This window comes from Anabrus simplex, chromosome 5, assembly GCF_040414725.1.
Source record: "Anabrus simplex isolate iqAnaSimp1 chromosome 5, ASM4041472v1, whole genome shotgun sequence".
NCBI lineage: Eukaryota > Metazoa > Arthropoda > Insecta > Orthoptera > Tettigoniidae > Anabrus > Anabrus simplex.
This window is the reverse complement of record NC_090269.1, coordinates 177,831,246-177,856,784: the sequence shown is the minus strand read 5'-3', so window position 1 is coordinate 177,856,784 and position 25,539 is coordinate 177,831,246. Positions and strand designations below refer to the sequence as shown.

Below are 25,539 nucleotides of genomic sequence, written 5' to 3'. Positions count from 1 at the left end.
CTGACGAGATGAGAAAACTTGGAAAATCTTCTTAGGTACCAGGTATCTCCTTTTTCCATTGAGGAATTCTCTTGTTTGACTATGTCGTCGTCTACATTCACCTCTGATGTTGGTCATTTATCTTCAGCAAACTTCAACCAGTTGAGAATCCTCCCACCATCAGGAGTTTATAAGGGCTTCAACAGAACAACCTTGAGATGGGAGATCAGCAAGATTCTGCTCACCGGGAACGTGTTTCCAAGGTTCCTTGTCTTGTTAGGAATTTAATCTCCTTTACTCGACTGTTGACAAATACGCCCCACGACTCCTCTCTCTTTATCCAATACAATGCCATGGATAAGTCAGTCAAATAGAACTCACAGATGTTCAAACTCAAACTTTCTCTGACAGAGGCTGCTAGTCGACTACCAATACAACATGCTAGAAGTTTTAATTGTGGCATTTAAATTTTCTTCAGTGGTGAGACCCTTGTCTTTGCCATGACCAGTCGGACTGAAATGATCACTTAGGCTAGCATCACAAAACTTCAGGTTTGTTCTGATCTGTTAATTACTATTCGTCTTAGTATCTTTACCTCAGTAAGTCACTGAACTTCATCTTCCCACTTTCTAAATTTCTTCTGTACATCTTCTGACACTGGATCGTCCCAACCTATCTTCAAATTCCAGCTATCCTGAATGAGTTGATGTAATAGAGCGAAAGGACAAGAAATCCCTATGGGATCAAAACCCTTCTGAGTCGATGAAAAGATTTTTCTTTTTGTAACACACCCAGTCTCATTCTGAGGCCTCACATTACAGAACGGTACACACTCTTCCGTGTAGTAAACTAACAGGAGAAACCTTCTTTAATCCTTTTATTTTTTTATTTTTAATGTGCTTTCCCAGCCACGTAGTTGAAATCTGGCTCTTGAGAGCAGTTTTATAGACTTGTCAACGAACTGAATCATTTCTTCCTCTTATTCAAGAGCTGTCACGCAGTTGTCAACATAAAATGATTTCTTCAGTAGTTGTGCTGTTTCCTGTAGCTCAGGTGGACTGTTCCCTAAATGTAGATCAAGTACTGCCCCCAACAAGAATGGGCTACACATGGGCCCAAACACAACTTGCCGATGTCTGAATATCTTAAATTTCTTTGTTGTAACATCCTGTCACCATAAAAATCTCAAGGAATCCCTGTTAGAACAAGTGTCAGAAATTTGTAGAAAGGCCTTTTTTATATCTGAAATCACTCCAATTTCACCGCGCAAAATCTGGCTAGAATGGGTGGAATTTGTTCAAGCAAGTTTGGTCCTTTACCCAGACAGTCATTCAGAGATGGCCTTCCCTTCCGCCAGGAAGAGGTATCAAACACTGGTCTGACAGGTGTGGTTGCATTTTCTTTGAAAACTCCTCTGTGAGGTAAATAGTAATAGTCAGCCTCAATGTCTTGAAAGGACACCTCTTCAATCATTCCTTCTTGAAGCCATTCCTGAAACACAGCATCGTAGTCATGATACTTGCTGCCACAAAACCGATTGTTTGTCGTTGAGATGCACCTCTTCTTGGCAATTTATAAGTATTCAATAACAAAGTTTTGTTAGAGATTAGTCACTTGCAATTTCCAAGTTGTTGTGGAGCTCCCCAGAGCTATCATTCCATGGTAAGTGGACTTCGTAGCGTTCTTCCTTGTTGACTGTGACGGTCTCCTTAAAGTGTTACAGAGTGGACAATTCATTTTCTTCTCAGGATGTCTTTTCTGTAGCACCTTTTATTCCGAGGGTATCCAACTTCCATAGATCAATTATAGTAGTATTTAAAGTCAACATCATCGTTACCAGCATGTTGGAAGAGTCAAAAGGATTGTTAAGAGATATTCTCCTCATAACTACCCAGCCAAGTCAAGTCCCAAAAGCCAACCGCTCCACACCCCAGGTTTCTTACTCGCCCAGTGATTAGCACTATATAAGTGTCAGCTCCTTAAAGTAGCTCAATTTCAGACCTTCCTTCTCCACAGTAAGAGAGAAAAATTCTTTTCTCTTTCATTTCTTTCATCCAAAGACCACTTTTAAGTCTAGGGAGGTAAGCACGGGAATCTTAGAGGTGTACCTACCATCTAAACTGCTCAAATGTACTTGATTTTAAAAAAATTGATGGAATTCCTAAGCCATATTCTCAGCAAGTATTCCGGTAAGGATGACTCAACTAACGGAAACAAGAATGTTGCACACATGTCGCTGTCATTCCCAGAGATTCAAGTGACTGAAGATGGAGTTCCAAGCGATCGTAGAGCTGTAGAAGAAGGAGTCTTTGTGTTGAAGTACCGGTAACATTTTGAATCACAAGTCCATGTAATTCTCAAACGTAAAATTCTACCAGTAACTCTTCTCTGCCAAATCTACTCAGGAGACACTGAACTGCACTGACATACTTGTTAACTGTTAGGGGAAAACTATTTACAGTGAAACCCCATTAGTACATTCCTCATTAACATGTTTTCCTGCTTAGCATGCCGTAAATTCGAAATCCTGATAAAAATAAATAATAAATAAATATAAAATACATAAATAAAAATATATAAGATTATCTCACTTATCACGTCACAAATTTTCGCTATTACCACTTAGTAGATCACATTTTTTCTATCCCTGGATATGTTATTTCTCATCCCTTGTGAAAGGAACGAGATTTCCAACTCGGGTAATGAAGAGCCCTCGCCACAGTTACGTGATAACGGAAAAAGACCTTGAATTCCAGAACTTCACAAAATAAGTTGCAACTGCGGGGAGCAGGCCGTTAGCCTCAGGGACGTTCAATTTTGCCTGCCGGTTAACCGCGAGATTGTTGAATAACACGGTGAGCCTGATTATGCTTGTATTTTGCATTCCATTCAGATATTAGAAATTTATTTTGTATTGAGGGGTACAGTGAAGGATAGCAAATATTTGTAGCCTGATAGCCTGCATCTGGATTACAAACATAATCGTGTGAAGTTGACTAGTGTGGTACATATTTGTCTTGTGACAGCCTAGTTATGGATTCAGAAAAAGCCGTGAAATTCCTTATTAATGAAGACAAGATTAAAATCTATTAGAAACTGGACTGGCACCCACATTTTTAAGCACGCAGTGATACCATGAATGTTAAAACTTGCACCTTTGAGTTTCAACTCATTCAAGTTGGTTTAATCAAAGTTTTGTTGATTCAAAGTTGCAGTCACACATAGTCTAGGTCCTGTGTAACCTCCAATTCATTGTCTAAGAGTACGACCAGAAAATAATGTGTAATAACCCAGTGGTCCGAAATAAAAGTCTTCTACTACCATTTGTTTTAGAAAGAGTGTGATCTGCAATAATACTTTGAAATTTTTATGGGCTCCAGTGCAAATATTTTCATACTTATTTAGATGTTTTCTTTACACCTTTCAGTGCACTGTTTTCTTTTCTAATACCCAGCGGAAAAGGTTTTTCTTTCTCTTGTGTTTTTTTCACACCTTTCAATATTTTTCCGTTCATCTTTAGAAACGATATAGTTTTCACTGTACCCGTGGATACACGACGTAAAATGCCATCATATCAGAAAAATGTTTATCTGGTGTTTCCATACCCCTGTTGGACAGATTTTATTCGTGTATTCAGTAGTACGCTTTCTCGCTCAACACATTCTTTTTCCTTGTCCACTGCAGAAAAGTCTTAATGAGGTTTTTTACTATATCACATCCCTAGCTCTACTCACCTCAACAGAAGCCGGAAATTTGTCCTCTTTCTCGATATCTGGATCGCCATGAATTTCGCGGAACTGATTCCAGAAACCTAAAAGTCTCTAACCTCAGCGGAGAATTTTTGAAGTTCGATTTTCGACAATTTGAGTTTCATTTTAGCGAAACCTATGATACCATTACTCACAGTTTGATTGTCTTCACCTACATATTGTCCAGCTCCATAGCTAAAGGGTTAGCGCGCTGGCCTTTGGTCACAGAGGTCCCGGGTTCGATTCCCGGCAGGGTCGGGAATTTTAACCATCATTGGTTAATTTCGCTGGCACGGGGGCTGGGTGCATGTGCCATCTAAATCATCATTTCATCCCCATCACGACGCGCAGGTCGCCTACGGGAGTCAAATAAAAAGACCTGCACCTGGCGAGCCGAACTTGTCCTCGGACACTCCCGGCACTACAAGCCATACGCCATTTCATTTCACCCACATATTGTCCTATGATAACACTTTCATTTTCATCGACTTTATTGCAATATTCTTCCAGCTTTTCGTATTCATCTGTGTACAATGTAATTATTAAATTAATGTAGTAATGGTCCACCTTTCAATACTATAATATGTAATATTCTAAATTACATTAATTAGGGACTAGTTTTGGCCAGGGCTGGCCATCTTCAGCCTTAATGTAAAACATCTAATAACTAAACAAATATACATGCACACAATTGACATAAAACAAATGAAAACAAATATATACAAAGTGATATTAGTATTAGAACATTAGTATTAGAACTAACAGTTCTGTGTACATAAATTAATACTTGAAATTATTCTCAATGATGAACATACTCAAGATGTTAGAACCTAGTTCATTTTCAAATTTATTCATAATTCCATCCCAGTTTTTAATGTCACTTTGTATATATTTGTTTTCATTTGTTTTATGTCATTTGTGTGCATGACATTTGTTTAGTTATTAGGTGTTTTACATTAAGGCTGAAGATGGCCAGCCCCGGCCGAAACTAGTCCCTAATTAATATAATTTAAAATATTACATATTATAGTATTGAAAGGTGGACCATTACTACATTAATTTAATAATTACATTGCACTTGCAATTCAATACGGATCAGAACCATGAAGTTTATAACCTATGATTCATCTGTATACTGCTTTCTGTCACTGATATCGAGAACCACTTCTGATATTTCCTTTTCAGCACCCCTAAATTCATTTGATAATCTCTCTAATTTAGTACAGTTCGATCTTACCTTGCTGGGGTTAGTTTCAACCATCATTGCATTACAAGTTTTCATGAACACCTCACGCATCGGTTTTCTTGCTTTGGTTAGTTTATTTATTTTTATTTTGCTAGGGGCTTTACGTCGCACCGACACAGATAGGTCTTATGGCGACGATGGGATAGGAAAGGCCTAGGAGTTGGAAGGAAGCGGCCATGGCCTTAATTAAGGTACAGCCCCAGCATTTGCCTGGTGTGAAAATGGGAAACCACGGAGAACCATCTTCAGGGCTGCCGATAGTGGGATTCGAACCTACTATCTCCCGGATGCAAGCTCACAGCCGCGCGCCTCTACGCGCACGGGGTTAGTTTATTCATACTGAGTTGCAACTTACTGTTTTGTTGAAAAACATCCTGTCACGGTCTCCACTAATGTTACATTGAATCTGAAAATCTACCCGATAAACAAGATTAATTTATTTCTACACTAGTGATGGACATATTGTTTTTGCTGTTTCTCATAACATCTATAGAAAGCCCACTCCAACCGTAAACACCATTCGTCAAGATTCTATGCACCCAGACTCTCAAAAGAGAGCAACATTTTATAGCCTAATTCATGGACCTTTTAACGTCCCTTTATCTAATGTGAATCGAAGGAAAGAACTTAACACCATCTACTTTATTGCGAGGAAAACTGTTTTGGCAGGCACTTCATAGACAGGATTGTCAGTAAAATTGCAACGAAAGCAGATAACTATGCCACCTTCACTTACATCAATAGAAATATTTACAAAATCACAAATATTTTAAACCTTTTAACTGCTGAGTTACCAGTTGACTGTTTGGTACCTCAGTGCTGAGTTTTTTCATTCGTATGTAAAATTGTTTGTAGAAGCCTCAATTTTTAACTTATCGGTGGGGTGATTAGCTTAAAATGTTTATAAATGTTGGTTGTTTATAAATCTAATGCAAATGGAAAAATCCTACACTTATGTTCAACATTATTTCGAGAGAAAACAAAATTACACTATGTGCCCAGGCGTGCATTATCTTTATACAAAGTAAAGAGCACAAAATAATTTTTTTTTTTTGCTTTACGTCGCGCCGACACAGATAGGTCTTATGGCAACGATGGGACAGGGAAGGGCTGGGAGTGGGAAGGAAGCGGCCGTGGCCTTAATTAAGGTACAGCCCCAGCATTTGCCTGGTGTGAAAATGGGAAACCATGGAAAACCATTTTCAGGGCTGCCGACAGTGGGGTTCGAACCTACTATCTCCCGAATACTGGATACTGGCCGCACTTAAGCGACTGCAGCTATCGAGCTCGGTTAATATTATTTCCTGAAATCTGTAGGCAACTAACACATGTAACTTCTTACAAGTATATAAGCTGATATTTTAAAATACTTTCCAAACCTGGAATATGGTGATAGTTAAATGTCTTCTACTAGTTTTTGGTGATGCCGATTTGTTCAACTATCTGCACCAACTCCACTGGCACAAAAGTTTCTAAAAAATCAATGATTTTCAGGTTGTCATCAAACACTACTTGGCCCTCAGAGCCTGTTACAATTACTTCAAACTCTGGTGAAGAAAAGTAATCCGTCCGCCACGAAAATAGTGGTAAAATAGCTTTTGTACTCACCGTGTTTTTCTTCTTTCGTTTAGAAGGAAGCTCTGTTTCTCTCTCACATACAATATTTTTGGGACTATCACTCTCACTTTAAAATCGCTTAACAATTCATTAAAATGATCATCTCCATCATCACTTTCCGCTGTGATTAATAACTGAAAGATTTTGTGATCCAAAATAACATTGCTGCAAAAGAAACTAGACTGTTGTTCCGCCATGTTTGTTTACATCACAGCTGAACTCCACAGACCTCTACAAAAAGCTCTGTAAGTTACTTCCCAAAGCTATAATCTCTGGTGAATTAGTTATACATAATGTCCAACAAATGGCAGAACATGCCAGAAATCAAATTCGCACTCGAAAGTGAACCTGGGAGCTCAAAAAATTAAAATTCTCACGCACCGTCTATAGACGGGCGTAGCAGTGGTGGACCGGCCGCATCAGCCCGTTTATAGGCAGGCATAGCACTCATCGGGTTAACCCATTCACTGCCAAGCCCATATATATATATACACGTTATAGAATGCCGTGCCTTGTCCACCAAATCCGTATATATAAGTTTTGGTGCAGTGTGTACTTCACCGATCTCATATATGAATGGAATACAGTGTCATGCTTTGAGATTCCGTGGAAATGCTCAAAGAAGTTCTGTATGGCAGATACACCACCTCATTTCGTGCGGTTTGAAAGCGATCTGTAGTTATTTCAGCTTCAGTGGAGTGGAATATCTTTCCCGCTAACGTGTAGTATCATGGCATCTTGAAGTATACATTCATCTCTTGTTGATGAAGAAAATTAACGTTTCATCATAAATAGTGAATCTGGAGAGCTATATTTTGATAATGAAAATGGAGAATATATAAAAGGGGTGATATTGAACTACAAGAAAGTGCGAGAAAATGTAGTAACGATTAATCTCATGCAAAACTGTCACCGCCAGCTCAGATAAATTATTTTTTCCCCTAAATGTTAATGATTTTGACATTACCAGTTCTTGGATCAACAATTTTACATCATATTTTAGTAATAGTATCAGCGAGCGGAGTAGCCGTGCATGTTAACATGCTACCGCTATGGAGCCAAGCTCTGCATTCGGCAGGCAAGTGGGTTTGAAACCACACCGTCAGCTGTCCTGAGAATGTCTTTTTTGTTTGTTTGTTTCTATTTTGCACTCCCAAGCAAATGCCGGGACAGTCCCTATTCATAAGCCACAGCTGATTCCTTCCATTTCCTTACCCAGCGTCATTCACCATCATTCATTTCAAATTCATTATAATTTTCAACCGAGGTTTGCATCAGGAAGCGCATCCAGCCATAAAAATATGCTATAAAATATAGTCTCAATTCATCCCTGACCCTGTATAAGACTGCTGGGCTACAAAGGCTATTGCATTCGATTAATAGTATCTGTAAAAAAACTTTTCCTTTAAAAACAGCCTGGCCCAGAGGACTCACCTGGTCATCAAAACTCGGCAGTGAAAAGGTTAAGAAACAATGTCAACATTCCTTTTAAAACAATCAATAACAATGCTAATATTTTCTATAACCAGTACAAAGTCAATAACATTAGTAACAAATACCACAAATCAGGTGTATGCATGTTAAATTGTAACCAATGTCCAGCGAGTTACATTGGCCGAACTGGAAGAAGCTTTTTAATTAGATATAAAGAAGGCATCAACACCTCCAGACACAACATATAATCTGCCATAAGCGAGGCCGACGAGAAAGACAGGCCACGGCGTGCACGTCATACACTGAATGTCACGTGACTTGGCCGGTCTTGCTGTAGAGAATGCATCCCCAGGCTCACGCGAGAGACTATCGTAGTGTGGTATATAAAATACATTTCAGCGTATTTCAACCTACTAAAATAACACTACTGAACTACAGATCAAACGAAACATAGTGTATCGTGCTATACTTGGTTGAACAAACACTAAAAATCTTACTCAGGTACAGATATGCACACTCAATAATGTTGATGGTTAATGTACAAGTAATCCTATATTCGCAATAACATTCATGTACGAAATATCTTATTGAATCCAGGGTGAAAGGTAGGCCTATTGTAAGCTATTTACAAGCCTTACATTTGTTCCACTCCGTACCTGGCTTCAGCATCATATCTAATACGTACATTTTGCTACCTTCGTGGAAGAAATAAAATAAAATAGAGTATCTTACTAGCCTTGGTTGACAAAATCTAAAAATCTTACTGCAGTAAAGAGTAGCACACTCAGGTAAGTCAAATGTTGCTAATGAAAGTGATTAACGTACAATTAAGCCTATATTTACAATAACATTCATGTAAGCCTAAGGAATATCTTATTGAATCCAAGGTGAAAGTAAGGCCTATTGTAAGCTATTTACAAGTCTTATATTTGTTCCACTCCATACCTGGCTTCAGCATCATATCTAATACTTAAATTCTGCTACCTTCCTGGAAGTTATCTAGGCCTATTTTAAGCTATTTACAAGTCTTGAATTTGTTCTATTCCATACCTGACTCCAGCATCATATCTAATACTTAAATTTTGTTACCTTCCTGGAAGCTGTCTTGGAACCACCCTATTCAATTAGAAATTAAATCAAATAGAGTGTATCTTACTAGCCTTGGTTGACAAAATCTAAAAATCTTACTGCTGTAAAGAGATGCACACTCAGATATGTCAAATGTTGCTAATGAAACTGGCTAATGCACAATTAAGCCTATATATAAAATAACATTCATGTAAGGAATATCTTATTGAATCCAGGGTGAAAGGTAGGTCTATTGTAAGCTATTTACAAGTCTTACATTTGTTCCACTCTGTACCTGGCTTCAGCATCATATTTAATACTTAAATTTTTATTTTCATATGTCTGTAATTAAATAGGATATTAATGTATTACCTCAAAATCCTCAGCATTGGTGTTATAATTTATCCAACTTGTGTACTGTAGCCCAACATTGCTGAATGATGTGAACAACGTTGAGGTTATATACACATTTTTGTAAATTAATACTTACTTACACTTCCGCACACAACACTATGTATGTAAGGAACTGTTGTACAACACCAACATATTCACATTAACACAAAATCTCCGTTATTTCCTTCCATAATCCACAATAAACTAGCAATAACACCGCAAGAACACATGTAATAACCGGCTTCACTCTACCATTGCTGGGACTGGACTTGTCACGTGACTTTAACGGGCCGCGGCCTGTCTTTCTCGTCGGCCTCGGCCATAAGTACTTACATAACAGAGTCCAATCACTCCTTCAACTGCATAGAACAGCACTTAAAAATTCTTGGTTTTAATAATAAGGGCAATTTACTTAACAGCTTAGAAAGCATCTTCATCAATATAGTCCAGAAATACAAGCCTGCTCACAATTTAAATGAAATTTTGGAAACCGTGAATGTGCTTTTCAAGGCATTACTCAACAGTTTATCCATGAACACGCCTCACAACAAACCTTTTCACACTCACTCCCCGCCCACTAGATTCAACCCTCCCCTACTCTCCCTCCAAACTAGCTTTCATCACACACGGCCTCCACAGTTCACCTCCAGTCAGCCGTCAACATGAACATATGTTTTGAGCTAACCACTCTTGGGCAGGCATGGATGTAAGTAGTCAAATGTGTCGCATATTATTCCAATTTCACTTGTAATTACAAGATTCTTCAAACTTCCCTACTTTTAACGTTATTAATAGCCACTGTTTTCGTTCTAGGGATACTCAACTACACAATTTCTCCATGTATGAAATTACAGTCAAATATTCTGCCTGCCTTTTAACTAAGAATTGTTAACAACATCTATTTAAACTCAAGAATTTTATATTAGGTCCATATTGAATAGAGATGACAAAACAATAAGTTAAATTGTACAAGATCCACCTTTTCAATACAAGATGTGTTGTTAGCTAAAATTACAACCTCTCATTTATGGTACCGGTTTCAACATCCATGGACGTCATCATCAGCCAATTTGGGTCAATATACAAAGATACACATTAAAGTTAAAACATGCAAAATTGACCCTCATAATTAAAACTGTCTATAACAAGTTAAAATACAAAGCATATTTAGGCATTTGCACTTGTTATAGACAGTTTCAATTATGAGTGTCAATTTTGCATGTTTTAACTTTAATGTTTATCTTTGTATAATGACCCTAATTGGCTGATGATGACATCCATGGATGTTGAAATTTATTTATTTGTCGTAAGTCTGTACAGAGATCTCCTCCATATTCACAGACACTATGCATATGGCTATGGCTATGGCTACATGAATGCATGCATGAGTTGATAATGAATGATTCCATGGCTGAATTAAATTGTCATGAATGCATGCATTCATGAATGAAATAATGAATGAATGAATTAATGAATGAATGAATGAATGAATGAATGAATGAACACTTCTCTCCCAGTCACGGATAACCACCAACTGAGGAGAGAGCACTTGAGTCGCTGAATAAATGCATAGGTGGGTTTATGCATGAATGCACGAATAACTCTATAATCTACCTTAATTTGCGGCACTTTACACGGGCAGAAAACCATTCCACATGCAAGGGCACTGCCTGTAACTACTGCCCGGTCGTGTTATCCACCCCTGGTGAGAAAAAGACCAGGGATAACACGCCCGGCCCTTTCTCTTGAGGCCCAAATGGAATACCCCCACCTGTTCTAATAGCTGTAAACACTAATTTCTCACCATTCCCTAATTTCAGCAGGGCACATGTAAGCGGGAATCCCGCTCCCCATGTGCCCCCTCCCTTTCTTCTTTCTCCGTTGCACTGTAGACACTCTACCCCATTCGATTGGGATAGGCCGGTCCTATGCTGTTCTCCCTCGGTTACGTCCTTAGATGAATGAATGAATGATTCCCTGCCTGAATTTCTGACCATGGTTGTTGAAACCGGTACCATAAATAAATGGGATTGTAATTTTAACCAACAACACATCTTGTATTGAAAAGGTGAATCTTGCACAATTTCAGTTATTGTTTTGTTAACAACGTCATCACGCCAACAGGAAGGGCTCAATTATTTTATTTTATTGGAACTATCACATGCATTCAGTATCTTTGTGTTCACTTTATTAGAAACGAACATTTGTGCACCAGAACATTCTCCAAACAAAAAATTTTTAATTGACATATTCGGCAATCTGAATCATACTTTAACGAACCATCATCACGCCAAGAAGAGCTTAATTACCATATTTTATTGAACTATCATATGTCTTTATTCTTCATTTTAAAAGAATATTTGTGTTTCTGAACATTCTCCAACCAAAAATTTTTTACATGAATTTTAACTGATGCATTTGGTAATTCAAATAATTTTAATGTGTTTTTGTCCTTTTCTATTGTACTTATTCTTACAATTATTCGGCTCATAATGTCTACGAGATAGACAAAACATGTACCGATATCTATTCATTGTAAAGGTGGAACCTTTGACTGAATCTTTTGAAAAAATATACGAACGAGAATATGGGCTTTACACTGAAATTCATTTTATGCAAGAAAGTGGAGTAACTCGGGACATCATTAGGAGTAATGGACCTGCCAGTAAATTCAAAAACGAATACATTGTGGATATGCTGAAGCTTCTGGAGAAAGAAAATAAAACACAGAAATTCCAGCTAAAAGTATTTTGCCACCTCATACCGCAAAGGAGTATTCAATGATGTGGGAACAAATGTGAAAACAATACTAAGACAAAAGATAATTAGCCAAGATAATGCCAGTATATACAGGAATCTGCACAATTAACACAATTCTACAAGCACTATGTATATTTTATAAACAGGAAATACAACGTAAAGTACAAGACAATCTTCGGGAAGGAACGGTTGCTGTGCCTGGGAATATATCCTATCATAGTACGCAGGTCGAGTCATAAGTCACGGCAACTATTTTTTTGGTATACAATAATAAAGTTTTATTATGAATCCACCTGTTCAATACATTATAATGTTGTTACAAAAACTAATGAAGTTATTTTAATGTATACTAACAGATTTCAATACGGATTAAAACATGAGATTAGTCACTTGCAACTATTTTTTTCTCGCAAACCGGCTACAACACGGAAAATCTAAGATATGCATTTGGAAACATACGCTATGTACTTGCGTATGATGCCACTAGATGGTGTATGTAAACAACAGTGTGGGTCTAAACATGCCCCCAAGTTCAGTGTGTGAGTGAGAGCGTCACAAAATTGAAGTCAACAAGTAGGAGTAACGACTGTATATTAAAATAGCAGCTCTCTGCGGCAGAAATGCACGCCAATGCCCTGCAGACCTGCGGGAAGCATTAGGTGTGCATTCCATGCCCTATAGAACAGTGGCGAGGTGGCTTGGAGCTGTTCAAATGGGGTAGGGTATCAACTGCCGATTTGCCTTGCCCAGGCTGTCCAGTGACCATGGAAAAACATGTAAGGATAATGGTGATCAATCAGTGTTTACATAAGGACAGGCACTGGACTCTTGGGTGATTATTTCGAAGGTCTGTAACCAGTGGAGACCTGTCCTTTGTACGTAGTCTTGTGTACTTGCTGTCTATACCATAATAAAACAATGTTTACCAATGGCCTGTGTTCTGTCACTTTCCTACAAGAATCTCCTAAAGTCAGAATTTGTCTTCAGGCACTATGCATAAGTACATGTCCTATATTTCCAAATGCATATTGTAACGTGTTGGCGGGGTAAATAAGTAAATAAATACACACACACACGATAGCCGAGATTACAACTTACGCAAGTACACTCACACGGTTCGCGCTCTCTCTCTCTCTCTTAGTTTCTCATGTTCCATCTGCAGTCATCGATTATATACACTACACTCACTCAGCCACATTTGCTAGCGTTGTCACGGTCCACAGCCTACACGTCAGTCTCGCAGGTCGGGATAGTATCCGCTGTGCACTCAATCCGTCGAACTCCGTTCGCAGTCCACACACGTCAGCACCCAGTGTCCCCTTCGTGCTGCTCCAGAACATTCCAGGTTCTCCTCCAGCAGCCAGCCTCAAGGGACACGAACACACGACATCAGGGAAACAGGAACGACCCCTCGGCTGCAACAGGCAGATGCTCCATCAGGCTGCACTCTCCCAGGCCATCACTGACTGCGCTCCAGCGAACTCAATCTCGCTCTCACTCTTCCTCACTAACTCCATCTCCAGGAACCTCGCGAGATGGAAGACTCCAGATTAATCGTTGAGTAATTTCCATCGTCCCATGCGGCGAGACCACGGACAGAAGAGAGAAGGGCCTGCCCAGCACTTAAATGTTGCTCACGATTGGCGCGCTCGAGCCTAAGGGGGTGGGGCAATGGGCGAAGAACTTGGCGCGTAGCGACTTGGCATGGCGGACGCTATAACCATTACAATATCTTAGATTTTCCGTGTTGTCTCCTGTTCGAAAGAAAAAAAAATAGTTGCCATGATTTATGACTTGACCCTCATATATAGGCAATCCAAATGGTGCAATTAAACATGAAACACAATGCAGTGGAGAGTGAAGAGTTTGTCATTAGATCAGCTTCAGATACGAAACACTATAAAGGTGACTGGTGCTTAGTTAATTCTAATAGGCTAGCATAACTGGGGAATGTAATGAGAGTCTGTGCCACAGGTGAAGTCCAAGTGACTACAATGGTTCCTGCCAACAAACATCACTACAAGTGACCCTACACATCTGACTGTATCACTATCTGAAGGATGTGGTTATCAAAGTTAACCCATCTTCAAAGTCATCTCACTGCACAACATAACGGTTTTCAAGTTGTTCTGAATCTGAAAGAGCATGTTGCACATCAGTGTTAAATGTTCCAAGAACATTGTTCTTGCCTTGAATAAATAAAATTGTCTAGTTCTGAAATTTTGTGATCCATATTTAGTAGTTCTACAACAGTGCTAAAAATTTGTACAGGAAATGTCCCATGCATGACAGTAAAGAATAAAGTTCTAAAATTGAGATGTAAGGGAAAAAATCTAATTTTGATATGTGTAGAAAATTATTTCTTGCTGAAATCATTCTAAACATTACTCAGTTTCTAATCACCATTGTCTTCGGTCAGAAAGTAAATACTTTTACTTGGTATTTACAATTAAGTTATTTCTCCTATGCTTGATGCAAATGTACCATATGTGATAACAGAATGCTCCATATATATAGGCTGATAAATCTCGTTTTGCAGCTTCGAACAACATTCAAGCAAATCGTGTTCATTAGTTGAACAATTTTATAAAAATTATTTGAAATCATCAAGCATACTTTAATTCCATTCTGCACTATTACTACAGTCCTCCAAACATAATCCACTCAATGGTACTTTCTTGGCTTTTCATGATCAAAACTTACCATTTTGACTTAGAGCTGCCTGGGAACGGTCCTGGTGTGGAGTTGCAGCAGTCTGATAGGGTGGATAAGTAACATATCTTGGTGTACTAGATCCACAGGGTGGTGCCTGTTGCTGAGGAGGGGAGGAGTTCACTACACCAGATGGTACATAATACAGAGGAAGAGTATGGTGGTGGTGGTGGTGGTGGTGCTGCTGCTGCTGCTGCTGCGGTTGCTGCTGCTGTTGCTGGGTCTGAAAAAAGAAAGTTGTGCACAAAGACTTGGCAGAAATAGGTATCAAGGAGGAGGATGTAAAAGAAAGGACATCATTTAGGAAGAAGGTTGCGGGATTGAGGGATGCGCCTGAAGAGCAACATGCGAAGCCACGCAACATCTCGGTGGAAGAACGAGCAAGAAGAAGTCAAAGACTCAAGAATCTTTGGCGAGAGTATAAAGAGAAGGGTATCAGTCTGCGTGAAAGGAGGAAGATTGTATAAACATGGCCCACAGGTGGCCGTATCGATTAATAATAATAATAATAATAATAATAATAATAGGAAGAAGAAGAAATGCACACGTCCCATTGGGTTGTTCCAACAAAATAACTTGAAAATTATGTCAATACTCCAGAAAAATCCTCAAGAAAGACATGGCGATCACCCATCCACCATTTAGGAGAATTTCAGATTGATCATGTGCCAATATCGTACGATTACCAAAAGGAAATTCATGATGTACAAGTGCGCAGCGGTGTTAACATCGATTCAGATCATTATTTAACCAGGATCAAAATTAAATCTACACATGAAAGAAAATTCAAAAGGAAAATGCTGGTGATTCCAAAATTTGATCTACACAAAATCAAAGACTCCAAAATAACAGAAGAATGGGAAAAACAACCTGCAGAGAATTGGGAGAAATTTCAAACCAAGATCAACAAAACGGTCAAAGATCTCATCCCTCTTCACAAGAAAACAAAACATCCTTAGTGGAATCAAGAATGTGAGAGCGCACTAGAAGAAAGGAAAAAGGCATCTCAAAACTACAATGGAAACAAATCAGAAGAAACACAGAACAAATTTTTCAAAGTTCGAAAACAAGCATCTAAGATTCTAAGACAAAATAAACAGAAATACGTCAACGATCAACTGAAGTCAATTGAAGACGATTTCAAAAATTACAGCACATATGATTTTTACAAGACTTTCACAAACCAAATTAAAGGGTTTTCTCTATAGAAGCTTTGCTTTCGGAAATATGATGGTAAACAGGCTGTAATAAATAAAGAAAATTGCCAGGAACTAGCCATGTATATTTCACAGCTCTTAAATTGTCCAGAACATTCAGAGAGATTCCCAAAAATTCAGCCAGAAATCACACTAGAAAAATACGTCACCACCAACACAAAAAGAAATTTATTCACACATCAAGAAACTTAAAAACAACAAAGCATCAGGGGAGAATGGAACTATAGCTGAACTTTTGAAAAATTTAGGCCCAAATTCATTCAATGAAATTACACAAAATAATTCAAAACATTTGGGAAACTGAAAAGCTCCCAGATAATTGGAAGATTGCTCTAATCCATCAACTATATTGAAAAAGGTGCCAAATCAGATGTAAACAATTATAGAGGGATCTCTTTGTATCTGTCATCTACAAAATTTTATCAGCATGTTTCTTGCTATTTTGCTTTACGTCACACTGGCACAGATAGGTCTTATGGCGATGATGGGATAGGAAAGGCTTAGGAATGGGAAGGAAGCGGCCATGGCCTCAAGGTACAGCACCAGCATTTGCCTGGTGTAAAAATGTGAAACCACGGAAAACCATCTTCAGGGCTGCCGACAGTGCGATTCGAACCCACTATCTCCCGGATGCAAGCTCACAGCTGCGCGCTCCTAACCGCACGGCCAACTCACCCTGTCATGTCTCTAGCAAAGAATACAAGAGAAATTAAAACCCAAATTTCCTGAATATCAAGCAGGATTCAGACCAAAGATGTCATGCCCCAAACAAATTTTTAACTTTAGAACCATACTCAAAATGCAAGCTCTTAGACAAAAACCCCTCGTATGCACATTCATAGATTTCGAAAAGGCTTATGATTCAATGGTAACAGGTACGGACCTTCTTAGAGGCAGCCCTGCCTAGGGAGTGGCGCCCCTGCCTGTGTGAGTCCCAGAGTCCCCTTCAGAGTAACCATGGTAAAGGGTCCCAGATCCAGCCCGTATGCAGCTAGGACTATACAATTCACCAGTGGTCCGTACCCCGTTAGAGGAAACATCCTCACTTGGACTATGTGCAAGTAGGGTAGCATACTGCTTCATGAATTTACCGAGCTCAGAACATTTTAGGCAAGCCTCGGACCTATGGGAGTAACGGAGTCCCACTCCCATTTGACAGGTGAGGGACTCCTTGGAAACAACTTGCCGAACAAAATGGAATTTGATGGGGAGCTATCAATATTAATGGGGCTTATGGAAGAAAGAAAGCAGAACTGGCTGAGTCAGCTAAGAGGATGCATCTGGATGTGCAAGGAGTAAGTGATATTCGGGTAAGGGGAGATAACTAGGAAGAGATAGGAGATTATAAAGTGTACTTGACGGGTGTTAGAAAGGGAAGGTTACCGAGCTCGATAGCTGCAGTCACTTAAGTGCGACCAGTATCCAGTATTCGGGAGATAGTAGGTTCGAACCCCACTGTCGGCAGCCCTGAAAATGGTTTTCCGTGGTTTCCCATTTTCACACCAGGCAAATGCTGGGGCTGTACCTTAATTAAGGCCCCGGCCGCTTCCTTCCCATTCGTGGCCCTTCCCTGTCCCATCGTCGCCATAAGACCTATCTGTGTCGGTGCAACGTAAAGCAAAAAAAAAAAAAAAGGGAAGGGCAGAGTCTGGGATAGGGCTCTTTATCTGGAATACTATTACACGCAACATAGTTTCTGTTAGGCACGTAAGTGAGCGAATGATGTGGGTAGATTTGTCAGTTGGAAGAATTAGGATTAGAATTGTCTCTGTGTATTCACCATGTGAGAGTGCAGATGAGGATGAAGTTGGCAAGTTTCATGAAGCATTGAGCGACATAGTGGTCAGGGTCAACAGCAAAGAGATAATAGTGCTAATGAGCGATTTCAATGTGAGAGTTGGGAATAGAACTGAAGGATACGAAAGGGTGATTGGTAAATGCGGGGAAGATATGGAAGCTAATGGAAATGGGAAGTGTTTGCTGGACTTTTGTGCTAGTATGGATTTAGCTGTTAGGAAATGAACAGTGTTTTGAGTAATTCAGGTGAACTCATAATAGATCCCAGGGAATCACTGGAGAGGTGGAGGGAATATTTTGAACATCTTCTCAATGTAAAAGGAAATCATCCTGGTGGTGTTGTGAACAGCCAAACTCATGGAAACGAGGAAAATGATGTTGGTGAAATTATGCTTGAGGAAGTGGAAAGGATGGTAAATCAACTCCATTGTCATAAAGCAGCAGGCGTAGATGAAATTAGATCTAAAATGCTGAAGAATAGTGGCAAGGCAGGGATGAAATGGCTTCATAGAGTAGTAAAATTAGCATGGAGTGTTGGTAAGGTACCTTCAGATTAAACAAAAGCAGTAATTGCACCTATCTATAAGCAAAGGAACAGGAAGGATTGCAACAACTATCGAGGTATCTCATTGATTAGTATACCAGGCAAAATATTCACTGGCATCTTGGAAGGGAGGGTGCGATCAGTCATTGAGAGGAAGTTGGATGAAAACCACTGTGGTATTAGACCACAGAGAGGCTGTCAGGAACAGATTTTCAGTATGCGCCAGGTAATTGAAAAATGCTACAAGAGGAATAGGCAGTTGTGTTTATGTTTCGTAGATCTAGAGAAAGCATACGATAGGGTACAATGGAAAAGATGTTCGCTATACTGGGGTGACTACGGAATTAAAGGTAGATTATTAAAATCAATCAAAGGCATTTATGTTGACAATTGGGCTTCAGTGAGAATTGACGCTAGAATGAGTTCTTGGTTCAGCGTACTTACAGGGGTTATACAAGGCTGTAATCATTCACCTTTGCTGTTAGTAGTTTACATGGATCATCTGCTGAAAGGTATGAATTGGAAGGGAGGGATTCAGTTAGGTGGAAATGTAGTAAGCAGTCTGGCCTATGCTGACGACTTGGTCTTAATGGCAGATTGTGCCGAAAGCCTGCAATCTAATATCTTGGAACTTGAAAATAGGTGCAATAAGTATGGTATGAAAATTAGCCTCTCGAAGACTAAATTGATGTCAGTAGGTAAGAAATTCAACAGAAATGAATGTTAGATTGGTGATACAAAGCTAGAACAGGTCGATAATTTTAAGTATGTAGGTTGTGTGTTCTCCCAGGATGATAATATAGTAAGTGAGATTGACAAGGAGTCGTAAAGCTAATGCAGTGAGCTCGCAGTTGTGATCAACAGAATTCTGTAAGAAGGAAGTCAGTTCCCAGACGAAACTATCTTTACATCGGTCTGTTTTCAGACCAACTTTGCTTTAGGGAGCGAAAGCTGGGTGGACTCAGGATATCTTATTCATAATTTAGCAACAGACATGAAAGTAACGAGAATGACTGCTGGTACAAACAGGTGGGAACAATGGCAGGAGGGTACTCGGAATGAGGAGATAAAGGCTAATTTAGGAATGAACTCGATGGATGAAGCGGTGGTGGGGTCATGTGAGGCGAATGGAGTAGGATAGGTTACCTAGGAGAATAATGGACTCTGTTATGGAGGGTAAGAGAAGTAGAGGTAAACCAAGATGATGATGGTTAGACTCTGTTTTTAACGATTTAAAGATAAGATGTATAGAACTAAATGAGGCCACAACACTAGTTGCAAATCGAGGATTGTGGTGACGTTTGGTAAATTCGCAGAAGCTTGCAGACTGAACGCTGAAAGGCATAACAGTCTATAATGATAATGTATGTATGTATGTATGTATGTATGTTCTTTCAAAATAAGGGTGAGGGTCTTATTCAGTGGCGGGTGGTATTCGAGATTATACGGTAGGCCTATGTTCTGGAAAATGAAATCAAACTAATTAAATCCAAAACACTTTATAAAGGAAAAACTATGGCAAAATTCCCTTCCAGAGTCTAATTTCTCATTATACACTCATACATAAAAGCAGAATTACCTGCATCTGAGTAGCGGCTGGCTGCTGTTGCTGCTGAGGTGGTTGCTGAGGCTGCCAATATGGTGCAGGCTGGTAGTGTGAGTGAGTTGGAGCAGGCGCGTGATTACTATCGCCTCCAGCACGTTGGTCTGCCACCACTCCCAAACCCATGAAATAGTTGCCCAGTTCAGCTACAGACATACCACTTGCATCTTGCACATTACAGGTCTGAAAGGAGAATATACTGGCATTTAATAATAATAATAATAATAATAATAATAATAATAATAATAATAATAATAATAATAACAACAACATTCATGCACATGAATTCATAAAACTGACACTACTTCCCAATATATGGTATCATGGTATGATGTGTGGCTTTACACTCATATGAAAATAGAAATGAAATAGAAATTTTTACTGATGCATATTTACAGTACTTGCTAAGTAAACTTCCAAATCCTGATATGCGTTTTGTGCATTACACTAGAAAAAATTAATTTTAAAATTGACATTATACTTAAAGGCACGGTCCTGTAAGAGCCTTATATCATATTCCCAATAGCGTTGGAAACAAATGATGTTGTATTACATTCCAACAAAACCTGCCAAATGAAATAGATTTTTATGTACTCTTGATTTGGCAGGAGTACATAGATTTGTTTTTCATCAAGATCATATTATCAAAAACACTTGAAAAAATTTGTAGAAGACAATGAGTACTCTCATTCCAACAAAGCACAACCTACCAATGTACAATTTAATTCATTTGTTTACTTGATTTGTTTCGTGAAACAGGTGGGATTATGTAAATATGCCTTAATGTGACTATGTAATTGTTATCATTGGTATTCTTACAGAGAGTTTTTCACATGCTAATCTCATAAGCAACAACTCACAACGGCTGTTATGAAATATTCTTTCAACACCGAGTAATCAAAAGAACTGCGGTCAGTGATCGTACATGGAAACTCACACAGCAATGGAAATAGCTGAAGAAATCTGAACTTTCCATTGAAATCCAATAAAACTGTTGAAAGGACAAGCACAATCATCGTACAGAAATATCCGAAGAAACATAGTATCACAGTTATCGCAATAAGACATGTGATTTATACTACAATGCAATGTGAAGGAACAATAAAGCAAATTCAAAATTGAATGTGGTCTGAGAAGATGCTGTCATAAAATACATGATTTTGAAAATGTATTGCATAGGTGGAAAGAATACTGGGAAGGTTTGTATAAGGAAGTGCAGTGGCAAAACATCAAAATAGAGTGAGATATCTTGCCCCAAGAAACAAAACAAATGATAACATTAGAGGAACATACAGCACAAGGCTATGACAATCTAACTAATGAAGTATTGAAGGAGAAAGATGACACTGGTGTTAATATCCTCACAGACATCCAAAATAAAACTTCAAACAGTGACAAATGGACAGCTGATTGGGCCACATCTATCTTTCTCCCTTTGCACAAAAAATAAAAAATAAAAAATCTGGAACTAAAATTGGCACCTACATAACTCTAACTCTTACCCCAGCACACTAGCGCAGTGTTAGAAGAATAGGTGATAAAGCACCCTGCTTCCAGCTATTTGAAGGTCCTGTCCCCATAATATCACTTAGTTCAGTGATGTCCACTAGATGGCAGCGTTTTGTCTGCCTATAGCATGATTCCCTCTCCTTTTTCCTATGTGGATTGCTGAAGTATTCTCTGGAGTCACTGTAGCGTTTACTGTTATAATAATAATAATAATAATAATAATAATAATAATAATAATAATAATAATAATAATAATTGTACCGGGCGGTACACCTCCACGCCGCTAATTTAAAAGGTGCGCCAGTTGAAAATCCTCTGCTGGAGGAAGTCTCAACTTTATTGACGGTATTAATTTTCTACCTTCTCAGAAGATGTCACTACCTGTAAATTTTGGAGTTTTAGAACTGTGTCATTTTTGATGTGTTTTTGTTTTGCTTGAAGTAAGAAGTGTGAACTTTCTCTTCTAGAGGACACTACTGAAGAACTACAATAGTGCACCCTAGTGCGAAGAAAAAGAACTGTTCCTTGGAGAAAATTTTATTTCAAAAGTTTGTTCTTTGTTAAATTTCTTTCAGTCATTGGTTAAGTTGGCAATATTACCCCTTTCTTTCCCCTTGTTTTAATCTAGCCAATCCCGAATTTCTGAAATTAATTTTCCACCAATAATGTGTTTCTTCTTCATCTTGTGTAGGGGTTTCTCTTTATTCTCCAATAAAGTGATTGTGGGCGGGTGTTCTCATTTCCCCTAACGCCTAGAACCTTCCGCGAGAGTATATAAACTGCTGATTTTAGGGTCTCTGCGCCACTTCTGTTCCATCTTTCTGTGTGTAAAGTACATAGCAGGGGGCGGGAAGCGCCTCTTTCTTCGGCAGCGGTCAACAACAAGGTAATGGCCAATTAATAACTTCTTTCTTTGCTAGCTCAGCAGTTTAACTCTCGGGGCGGGTCCGAAGCTTTTTCCATTGTGTAACCTTCCTTAAAATGTAAAGAAACTTGTATCTATTTCATCTTTTAAACTGCATATCGGGATAGAGAGTGTTTAACCCTCTCGAGCTCCCAATCGTATTGTTTTGAGGTGAACTTATTTTTCTCAACCTATTCTTCGTTAATATAATGTAAATTGTTCTTTTCTGAAGTCACCTCTGTAGTATGGGATTAGCCCTTGCATTAACGGCCTAGTGCCAAGTAGGTTTTAAATAAAGTGTATTAGGAGTGCGGAGAGCCTCCTTTCAAGTTGGTATTTTAGAGGCCATATAATTAACCTTTTCTCACTTAATAGGCCTCAGTAGATTGGGTATTTTACCCCTGTGTTTATGTCCGTTGAGGACAGCTTGAAGGTGGAGTTTGGTGTGGCCTGGGAGAGGCTTAAAGTTGAGAGCGAGTGGCTCTTTTGAAAATTGAGTGTTGTATGCCTCGTGGAGGCTTTTCAGTGTAATTTGGAGCAAGGGCTCCTAGGCATGAATGGGGTTTTCTGCCCCTCTGTTGAAACTTGTGTTTGGGGTAAAACTGAGCTGATTGCCCAAGCATTGTGAAGTCAGGGCGCGAAGCCCAAATCCTGTAAATATTGTAACTACCCTTTGGACTTGCTACTTTGTACCTGCCATGCTTGTTATTTCCTTGTTTTTGAAAAGAAAATATAACCTTGTTAAATTTTAAATTAATTTTACTTTCGTAGCTTGAGACCCGTTCACACCCGCACCTTCTTTCACCGCTACCTACCGCTAAAACACGGTAACAAGTGGTAGCAGAGCGTGGTTGAATGGGTCTCAATTTAGCCCTTTTTGACGGCTAAACATTGTTTTGTTCAGAACTCTAACAATTTTCTCAGTTGCTGGAATTTTTTTTTTGAGTTTTTCAAAATTGTTCTGTCATCATGCCCGGACCTCGCGATGTTCTTCATCTTAACTATTTGCACGAAGAGGAGTTGATATATGAGTTAACTATTAGAAATGTGCAATCTGGAGGCACGGTTGCAGTAGACACAAACAAGCTTAGAGAGTCCCTTGATTTGCCCATTTCCATCCCCACTTTGGGAGAGAAAGAAATTGACGACTCTCTTTCCACGATCGTCGAGAATATTACTGGGCTAGCATCTGTAGTTAGTTTTTTTGATGAAAATGATCCTTCTCCTAATCAAATTAAGCGTGTGCAAGCCAGTCTATATCACTTTTCAAATAGAGTTAACGATCTGTTGTCTCTGAAGTTGAATGACGTTCAGAGGAAGGAAGCTAGTACGCTGCTTGAAAATATTTCTGAATTATCTAGCAAGGTCACTCAATTGTTAACTGGGGAGGTTCCTCCCAAAGTTGATCAACCCGTCACGGTGAATGTAGGTAGCGAGGAAGAGCCTCATAAGGTAGAAGTCAATAGGAAAACCATTGCTGCTCAAACAACCACTGCCCCATTGGACGAGTCTGAACACCGTAACTCATTAAATAATGTACGTTCTGAATTAACTACCTTGCCATTGAAACCTTTACCTACTATGTCACCCGGGTTTAGTAGCTTGCCTCATCCATTGGCAATGTTGCTCAGAGGTATCTCTAAGTTTTCCGTTAATACCACCAGTGACGTAATTTCATTTTTAAGATTTCTAGTTGAATTTCAGGATCATGCCCTTGTTTTTTCTCTTTCTCCATGTCAAATTTTGCAAATTATCTATCCGTATGCTATTGGTATTCTCTCTGATAAAATCGTAAGAGCCATTGCCGAGCAATCATCTATTGAGGATTTCCATGCCCACTTGCTAGCTAACTTCATCCCTGCTAGGGCCAGGTCCTCCCTTATTCAGAAGTACCATTATCGGGTACAGCGCTTGGATGAAAACTTGGCAGATTTCATCCAAGATATTAAGTTTTATACTAGGGTGTTTGCTCTTCATTTCCCTGAGGATCAGATTGTACAAGCTATTGTGGAAGGGATCTCACCACCCTACAGGTCATATTTGTGTTTCGCGGCGTGCCCGCAAACTTTATCTGAACTTGAAGCATTGGCCGTCTCAGCGGAAGGAGTTAGATACGCCGATTCTTTGCGTGTAGCGAAAGAACCCCCGCCTTCCTTTAGTAATACTCGGCCTCCACCTCGCCGATCAGTCACCCCTCGTAAATGTTATGCTTGTGGGTCGCCTGACCACCTGCGCAATAAGTGTCCACTGATCAAGTCGAGTGGGACAAGTAATGGGGCTGGTTCATCACTAGGCAGTTTTAAATGTGGGGCTTTCTCACATATCGCCAAGAATAGCCCAAATTCGAATACCACCCCCTCCTGCTCAACTTCTGGTGCAAATTCCACCTATGCCAATAATAAAAAGTGACTAGTGGCTTCGGCTGAGTCGACTAATCCATCTTCCCGAGACTCAGCCCCTAGTAAACAGGTTGTAAATTCAGGGAACGAGCAATTTTCAAATGCATCTTTTGAATGCCCCAAAGAGTGTCTTAGGATTGCGGCGGATTCCCCCGCACCTATTCCTTTTCTTAAGATTGAGTTAAATAATGAGCCTATAACCGCTCTATTAGATTCAGGCAGTGTCTGTTCGATTATTTCAGCTGAATGGTATTCTAAATTGAAATCTGTTTGTGAACTACCTGACTATGTCTCATCTCCTGTTCTATATGTTTCGGCTAATTCATCTCCATTAGAAATTCTAGGTTCCTTACTGGTCAAAATTCGTATTTTTAAATTTACATGGAAAACCAAACTGTTTGTGGCTAAGCACTTGTCTTGCCCCATCATACTGGGAGCGGACTTCATTTCTCACACTGGTCTTGTGCTCGATCTTCAGAGTAAGTCGTGCACATTCAAATTTGCTTCCAATTGTAAAATTCCCTTGTTAAAGTGTAATTCTGTAGCATGTTCATCTATTTCGCCTACCCAGGATGAGATGTTGTTAGACCTTAGACATCTACCTGAGG

At 39.2% G+C, this 25,539-nt stretch overlaps 1 protein-coding gene across 7 annotated transcripts in view; it reads right to left on the bottom strand.

Annotated features, from left to right (window-relative positions):
* Positions 1-25,539, bottom strand: part of enc (encore) — a 1,357,661-nt gene that overhangs the window by 421,258 nt on the left and 910,864 nt on the right. For all 7 annotated transcript variants that reach the window (XM_067147181.2, XM_067147182.2, XM_067147187.2 and 4 more), the window contains 2 exons: positions 20,096-20,302; positions 14,950-15,181 (listed from right to left, as the gene is read on the bottom strand). In XM_067147181.2, the coding sequence (XP_067003282.2) occupies positions 14,950-15,181; positions 20,096-20,302 (439 nt within the window). The remainder of the gene's footprint in view (positions 1-14,949; positions 15,182-20,095; positions 20,303-25,539) is intronic.